The following is an 8,533-nucleotide window of genomic DNA, read 5'->3' as shown; positions in this document are numbered from 1 at the left end:
GCTTCAATGAGGTGATATTATAAATGCTATGTGATCATGATCACTTAGTTTATATGAAAGGTCTTTGAGGTGTAAATTTTGAATTACAGTAATTAGTTAGTATAACTCAAAATACTAACTAATAATATGTGTACCTGATGTCCCAAATTACCTGATACGAAACTATACCATTTCTTTCTTTCAGTTAACTGAAAAAGTTTTCACTTCCTCTTCTTTGCATTGGTAGGTAGTGTTTCTGCTAAACACGTGATTTACCATAAACTCATGAACCTGATATGGGGGATGTGTATGACTAATCTTGACTAGTCGTAGCATGCTAGTATCCTTCTCAAGTCCTTCAAGACAATAGGAAAGCATAATGGAAGGTAAGTAATGTGGCAGCAATTTTACCAACCTTTGTATTTCATTTAAGTTGAAAACTTGAGTTCTAGACAGTTCTGAAATGTACATTTCCGCGAGTTACACTTTTGTGATCAATTCATCTTAATAGTGTGTAAATAACACATATATATCGCCCCATATTGAAATAAGAAATGAATCAATGAAAATGAATCAATAAGGGCGGGATTTGGTAGCCTACACATTGTTTGATTCATACACTTGGTCTTCACAGTGGTGAGAATAACATGGCGGCAAATGAAACAAAAATAGTTTTACGAGACACAGCGAGAAGTTCCTCTGTCATGTAACTTAAATGATGCAGCAACAGCAAATAGACTACAGTTTATCTGAGGACAGCATGCTACAAAACGACTTTCCTAACAGATTAATAACTTTATTAATGAATTAATCAGTGCGCACTTTTTTGAACTAGGCAACACTTATCACTGCGGTCATGCCGTTCCCACTTCGAAAAACGTTGGTCGAACTGTACGCAATTTAAGTGCGCATCTACATCGCGCTTTGCGGTGATTAAAAAAAAAAAAAAAATCAAAAGTCGACTCAAACTGTTTTCAACATTCCTCTATATTCATGAAGACAACCTAAGCATCTATCGATTCGGTGGGTTTTTACTGTGGGTATTTAGAGTGGGATAGCAAAAAAAAAGTAAAGGAAAACACCATGATATTACCCAGGTATACGTGACATTTGACTATCGACATTTTTACTGTAGGTCAGACAAGTCATCAAATGTCCGAATTAAGTCTCAAGTCTCTGAGGGACGAGTCCTATCAAGTATGAAGTCTCTCAGCTAGTCTCCAGAATGGTGCAGCCTAAACAACAGTAAGACTACAGAAATTAATCACGATTGTTCTGCTCTGCGAAGATATAGAAACCAAAAGTGTAGATGATTGTATATGACATCACGTGTGTGACAATTGAAGCAGTATTATCAGGGGCACACACAAAAAAACTGGGTTATTTAATTCATGTATTCATATATCAATGAACTACCACATTTTGGAAAAGCCATTCTGAAGATGGCTGGGGAAAAGCGTTGCCAAAACCTCAGGTCTGGGTTCGGGTTCTCCATCTTTTAATGTCGACGTCTATTACAAACAACCTAAAGTAAATATAGTCCATATTTGTATAACACTGGAAAACAGTCAATGTCCACGCAACTACTATACATAACGTCACCAAACAGGATATTCAATGACTCGCTGTCCTGCTTGCATATCGAGCTTCAAGTTTACACTCAAAGGTTTATAAAATAGTGCAACCCTTTGGTCATGCAAACGCAGGTGCGTCTGTGATCTATGTGATCAAGAAGAAGTTTGTTCTAACGTTATTGTACATTACGCTAGTGCTTCTCTAGTTAGCTTTTCGAAATGAAATTTAAATAACATTTGAAATGCCAGCCAACGTCGCTACAACTTGACAGTCAATAAAATAATATAATATATTTTGCGCTTCCGCGATGCTGATTAAATGGTGACACAAACATTATACTAACTCTGAAATGCGTAATTTGGCCAACACAACAGTTTAGCTAACTAACGTGAGACAACTGGGAAAAGCATCCGCTGTGAGAATCCGCTCCTGTGCTAGTAAACTGACTGACCTTTCCGGATGCAAGTTGCAATCGTTTTGTTTTGCTCAATGAGCCTGAATTCTTTCAAAACCAAAGGTCACAATATGCAGAACTGTAACGTTAGCTATGCTGCAAGAAATACAGTGTCGAGTGTTGCTATGGTTGCAACTGAAAAGCGCACAGTGTGCGACTTAAGCGCGACTCGAGTCCACATCTCTGCTGTAGGTATTTGGAATTATGCGATTACAAAATCCTCCAAAATGGAAATTGTATTCAATACATGGCACTATTTAAAAATCTATTGAAAAAAACTGAATCAAACTGTATTCAGGACGCATCAAATTTGAAGAGTCATATTAGACCGCAATTTCTTAGCTCATTGCTATCACGATACTGTCATAGAGGTAGATAGATAGAGAGTTGTCGGACTGAATTGCTTTTAGTCTTGAAAAGCATTCAGTTTAGAAATTAGCTAGAAGTATAGGGACCAATATTGTTTCTTTTGGGTTTTTGTTTCCTGTGGACCTTCCCTATTGTTGTGAGTGGCAGAGTTCGCCACTAAGGTTTAGCCCTTTTCGAGACTGCCTGTCAGAAATCTCGTTTTGTTTTTCCTGACCGTTATAGTTCAGGTCAGATTTTCGGTTGGCGAATCACCAGGGAGTTTGGTTCCTTTTTTTAGTTATTTTCTCATGCAAAACTCGCCCACTTCTTCTTGGATTTTGTGCTAGGTTGCACTTTTTCACGGTTTTGTTTCAGTGGGAAGTTCGCCAGGGAGTCTCTTTCCCGTTTTCTATTTTCTATTCCTCTCCTAGTGGCCCCACATTCGTGAGGGGTCCTCGCTTATTTCAGTGGTTATCCAACCTATCATTGGTAACTTTGTGATCACTTCCCTGTCGCTCTTGGTCTCCCACCCCTGCTCCCTCACAGATACACGGCAGTCTGCAACGGAGAGTGAGGTTGAGAATGGGGGCGTAGACATTTTTGTATACAAACACAAGAGCAAGAAATCCTGCATAGTACACATTTACAATTTCCTATATACTTCATGGGTAGCAAAGCTAGTGCTAGAGTAATATTTTCATACTTTTTTGTCCTAGTAAAGATGTGAGCAGCTGCATTCTGCATGAGCTGGAGGTTCTTTCGTGAGGTATTAGGGCAGCCAGATAGCAGGCCATTACCGGAAACAAACCTAGATGAAACACACGCATGGATCAGTTTCTCTGCATCCCATACTGATAGGAAGTAGCTTGATAACTGAATGAAAGCCACTCACAATATGTTTTTTTAATGTGTCAAAAGTTAGGTTTGGGTCAATAGTAACAGGTCTTTCACTGCAATATTTGGTTCAACAAAACAAAACAACCATCAAAATTTTGTGTAAGAGTACATCATTTCTCCATTCGATTTTTGGGGCCTAAAATCAAGAATTCAGTCTCTTCTGAGTTCAAGAGCAGAAAGTTAGAAAGCATCCAAGCCTTTATATGTTTTTCATGGGATTTAAGTCTGGATACTGAGATGGCCATTGCAAAACATGGTCACCATTTCTGTGTGGATTTTCATGAATGTTTGGAATCATTGTCCTGTTGGAAAATCTATCTATGATCAAGTCTCAGCTTCTGAGCAGAGGCAACCAGATTTATTTGCCAATATTTCCTGGTACTTTGTTGAATTCATTGTGCCGTTGATCTTAAATGGACCACTGACCATGACCACAGGCAAAACATCACCAAAACATCAATGAACCACTGCCATATTTGACAACAGGTATGATTTGCATTCCCTTTTGCTGCCAAACATATCGTATGGTGTGTATGGCCAAAACATTAAATATGGGTCCTCATCTGACCATAGCTCTCTCTTCCGGTCATAATTTCAATGAGGTTTGTCACCCTCCCCCACTTCTCTGTCCCAAACTCCCTCTCCTTGCAGCTGTCCTCAGACAGCAACAGGTCAAGAAGATCATAAAATAAGCACAATAATGGCAAGAATATCATCTTGGATTACTGATATATTCATTGAGGTCCATTGATTGAAGTTTTTGTCAAATACCTATCCCCCATCAACAAGTCAAACACATTCCATAATTTCACATGCAATTAAATGGTAAATGGTTGGCATTTATATAGCACCTTTATCCAAAGTGCTGTACAATTGATGCTTCATACACACACTCACACACCAACGGCGATTGGCTGCCATGCAAGGCGCCGACCAGCTCGTCAGGAGCATTTGGGGGTTAGGTGTCTTGCTCAGGGACACTTCGACCCAGCCCGGGAACCGGCAACCCTCTGACTGCCAGACGACTGGTATTACTGCGTCAGCCATGTCGCCCAATTATTATTCAAAAGCAGGCTGGCTCCTTATTTATAAGCATACTGAATAATTTTAAAATATTCAGAATGTATTTAGATGCTCAACAATATAAAATGGGGTCACGTCACTGAAAATGCCCTCTATTGCGTTGTAAACAGTGTTTCCACTGTCTTCCTCAGAAATATTCACTCAGACTCAACTTGAGATCAGCTGAAGTTATACTATATTTTCTTACACATGGATGGGATAAAATATTTTCTCTGCAACTACGTTACAAATGCTGGTCAGAGACAGTTGTACTCATCGTGTTCGAGAGAGCCTATACAAAACGTAGAGAATAGCATTTCTATGTACATGTACTTTTGTGCTCCAGAGAAATTCTAAGTAAACAGTGGACATTCTATTAATGTTTCTCAGAGTAAGCAAATTTTTAGAATGAGAACTATGGTCCGCTGGTCACTTAGGGAAAAGGGACACTGGTATTACCTTATGTCTTGTAATATGTGGAGAAGGTGAGTTCCCCCCCACACTTGCTTTACAATTCACGTTACAAAACAAGGAACTGTTGTCGCTAAAGCAATGGTGATTTAAAATAGGTTATACAGATAGAACCATGAGTTTTACTGCTTTCAAACGGTAAACTGCTGTTTTATTTTGCTGTTTTTAGTTATTTTTATTTTTATTTGTATTCTCTGATGTTTTTGACTCCTGTAGCACTTTGAGATTCTCGAATGGAAAGTGCATTATAAATTAAATCCATTATTATTATTATTATTATTATCGTGTTACCCAGAAAAAAAGGAGTGAATTCAAAAATACCCTCACCAGCCCGGCCCTGGGCCAGTCAAACTGAAGGGGTTAACCGTTTATGTATTTTGTTGTACCCATTACCAGACTTGTGATGGCCAATTACCATCTGTGTCTTCTGAATTGACACTTCTTTGGATTTTCCCATTCTCATGGTTGACAAAGGGATTTTGCATGCTTGGTACCTCATTTTTATACTCCAGTGAAACAGGAAGATGACACAGTACAGTTCCTTTTCTTTTAACTGAGATAAGTAAATTAAGTAAAATTGTATTGCCAATTTCACTTTGTTTGATTTTATTTACAATAATTGTTAGGGGTCCCAAACATTGAAACATGAGAGTGAACATATTGACATAAATGTATATCATTTTCCCATCTGTTTGAACATAAAACATAGGTCATTATCCATATTGTTTATTATATGCAGCCTTCTTTTTCATTACTGCTAAGGGTGCCAATAATTCTGGAGCCCACTGTAAATACATGTTCTTCAATGCTCCTGATGTATGCTGTTCTGTATATTTTATAAATATATTTTTATGTATCTTATTTTTTAAAAGCATTATCTTTTTCCTAGGATTATTTGATCTAAGGATTGTCCTGTTGGGTAAGACAGGAGCTGGGAAGAGCAGTACAGCCAACACCATTCTGGGTGAGAAGCTGTTCAAGACCTCTTGCTCTGCCAACTCTAATACATTTATCTGTGAGGCTGAAACAATGACTGTTGATGGGAGGAAAATCACTGTTGTTGACACACCAGGGTTGTATTGTACTAGCAGCTCAGATGAAAAGCTGAAAGCTGAAGTAATAAAGTGTATGGTAGAGTGTTCCCCTGGACCTCACGCCTTTCTTATAGTCCTGCCTGTGGGGAGGCATTCAGAGCAGGAGGAGAAAGCAGTGGAAGAGCTTCTGAAAATGTTTGGAGAGGAGGCTCTGAAGTATGCTGTTGTCCTGTTTACCCATGGAGACCAGCTTGAAGACGGCAAGACCATCCAGCAGTTTGTGGGTGAAAATGCCAACCTGACAAGGCTCATCAAATCGTGTGGAAACAGGGTTCATGTCATCGATAACAAATACTGGAATAATCCCACTGATGGCCATGATGGTAAAGACAATAACAACAGTGTTCAAATCAAAAAGCTGCTGAACACGATTGATCGGATGGTGAAACTGAATGCAGGAGAGTACTATACCAATGATTTACTCCAAGCTGTGGCAAAAGCTGTTGAAGAGGAAGTGGCAGCCAGAAAGGGAGAAACAAAGGCAGCAGCGATAGAAAACGCGAAAATGACCATAATTGAAAGGTTTTTAAAAAACGCAGTAGGCATAACAACAGGGGCTCTGTGGGGTGCGTTTCTTGGTGGTTTTTATGCATTTAAAATAAAAAAAATCTTTAATTTAGATTCTGATGTAGGTATACCTATTGGTATGTTTACGGGCGCAGTAATAGGGGGGGCACTAGGAGGAACAGAAGCAGAGAAAGCAGGGACTGTGAAAGAAGCTACATCTAAAAGCATAGATGCAGTTGCAGAACTAACAGCTAAAGCGAACTCTGTTATAACCCTATGTGAGGATGCAACAAAATAAAATCATACAGAAGTTTTCATTTTAAATAGTCCAGTATGGTTTGCAACAGACAATGGCCAGGATTCAATCAACTTTTGTCCTTAACTAATATAACACACTTAATAACACAATAATTTTTGCTTTTTTTACAGATTAAACAGATTTAAGTCATCGATAATAGACCTGATCCTATCAGAAAATGTCAAGTTTAGCCCTAGAAATGGTATGGTTATGGTATTTTTGCTTATTAAAAAGTATTTTCACTTCAAAATCAAGTTCAGGGATATAACCTTACATTCAAATAATAGGTTGAATGGAGTAACCGCAGCATACAGAATTGACAATAGGACATGCCATTGGTTTATAATATTTAGAAATATGCTCGGAACTGAAAACGTATATATTTTGCACCATTCTTTGCAAACTCTAGAGACTAGCGTGCGTGAAAATCCCAGGTGATCAACAGTTTCTGAGATACTCCTGACCCGTATCTACATGATATGCATTACACTGCTACACAATTAGCTGAGTGGATAATCGCATGAATAAGTAGGTGTAATGAAGTAAAAATGTTCCAAATAAAGTGTGTATCCCTATATGCAGTGACATGAATAACATGAACACAGAATGCTGGATAAAATGAACTTTGTTCATCAAATGCTTTCCCTGCTCACCAATATGCAAATATGATATACAGTCATGCCTGTATGCTTTTATACATTGAGTTTCTGTCATGTGATTGCCTGATTAAGTACAGTATCTGCCTTAACAACTTGGTGTACAGGTTTACATAATAAAGTGATCACTGAGTGCAATCTTATTGTGATACGATTACCCAGAGAGAGGGAAAAAAGTAAAACATTGAAAAATTGAATTTCAATGAAATCTGCAATGATCCCTTGTTACTTGTCACAAAGAGACTGTCTTAATAAGCCCCTCCCTCTCCACTTCTGGAAATAATAAATCCATCCCTATCCAAATCAGTCAATAGTGTTACAGTATTGTGGTTCTAAAATGAGTAAAAATTTAAGAGATGCATGGGTTCCCTCACTAGATTTCCAATGTTTTTTTCTTGTCGGGTTGTAAAAAAGGTATGTGTAAGGAAGTTAGCCTGTCCCTTGCTATGATCTTTCAAATTCAGTAGGACTAAAATGGTATTTTATGAAATGGATATTAATTGTTGAATTGTAAAAATAATGGAAAATTCCTGAAATGACATAATTTACAAGAATTTGCATCATATCTCTCTCAGGTCAAGTCAGTGTGGTCATTTTGAATGTAGTATTTTATGTTTTATAATGCTTGATCGAGGAGGACGAGCATAAGACGTCAACCCTGTTACAATATTCTAATGTATAAATCTGTACAATTGTCTGTTTTTCAATATCTGTCAACAATATCCTTTTAAATGCATACCATGTTTCCCTGTGACTTTCATCAGTTAGCTGGCAATGAGCAAATGGTCATCCATTAAATGGTCAACCATGTTAACTTTTTGAGAGTAACAGGGTTGACATGCATAGAGGATGCACTCTGGATGTATTTAATAAAATGCAATTACAATATTCATGTGGTTATTCCCTAGTATTGCATAGTTTTGTCATTGTTTAGTTGAGGTTTATGACTGTTTTAATACACCTTTACAGATGTCTTAATTACAATGCCATTAAACCTCAGAGACCTTCCAGGTCACTGGCGACAATAAATCATTCCTCCTAATCAAATGTTAATAAAGCAAACATTTCTTAATGTATTTTCAAACCATGAAAAGAAAGCAGAGCCAACGATCACAGTGTCACATTTTTTTAAATAAAGAAAGCCAGTCCTTTATTCATTCAAATAGGAGTGGGGTAGTCCAGCTACAATGAT

At 37.8% G+C, this 8,533-nt stretch overlaps 1 protein-coding gene across 1 annotated transcript; it reads left to right on the top strand.

Moving 5' to 3' along the window:
* The first annotated feature begins 269 nt into the window (after positions 1-269).
* Positions 270-8,229, top strand: LOC133135691 (GTPase IMAP family member 7-like). Its single transcript, XM_061252888.1, has 2 exons — positions 270-365; positions 5,676-8,229. The coding sequence occupies exons 1-2, from the start codon at positions 359-361 to the stop codon at positions 6,683-6,685; spliced, it is 1,017 nt and encodes a 338-aa protein (XP_061108872.1). The 5' UTR covers positions 270-358; the 3' UTR covers positions 6,686-8,229.
* The last annotated feature ends 304 nt before the right edge of the window (positions 8,230-8,533 follow it).

Source organism: Conger conger, chromosome 8 (assembly GCF_963514075.1).
Source record: "Conger conger chromosome 8, fConCon1.1, whole genome shotgun sequence".
Taxonomy (NCBI): Eukaryota; Metazoa; Chordata; class Actinopteri; order Anguilliformes; family Congridae; genus Conger; species Conger conger.
This window is presented reverse-complemented; position numbering and strand designations above follow the sequence as displayed.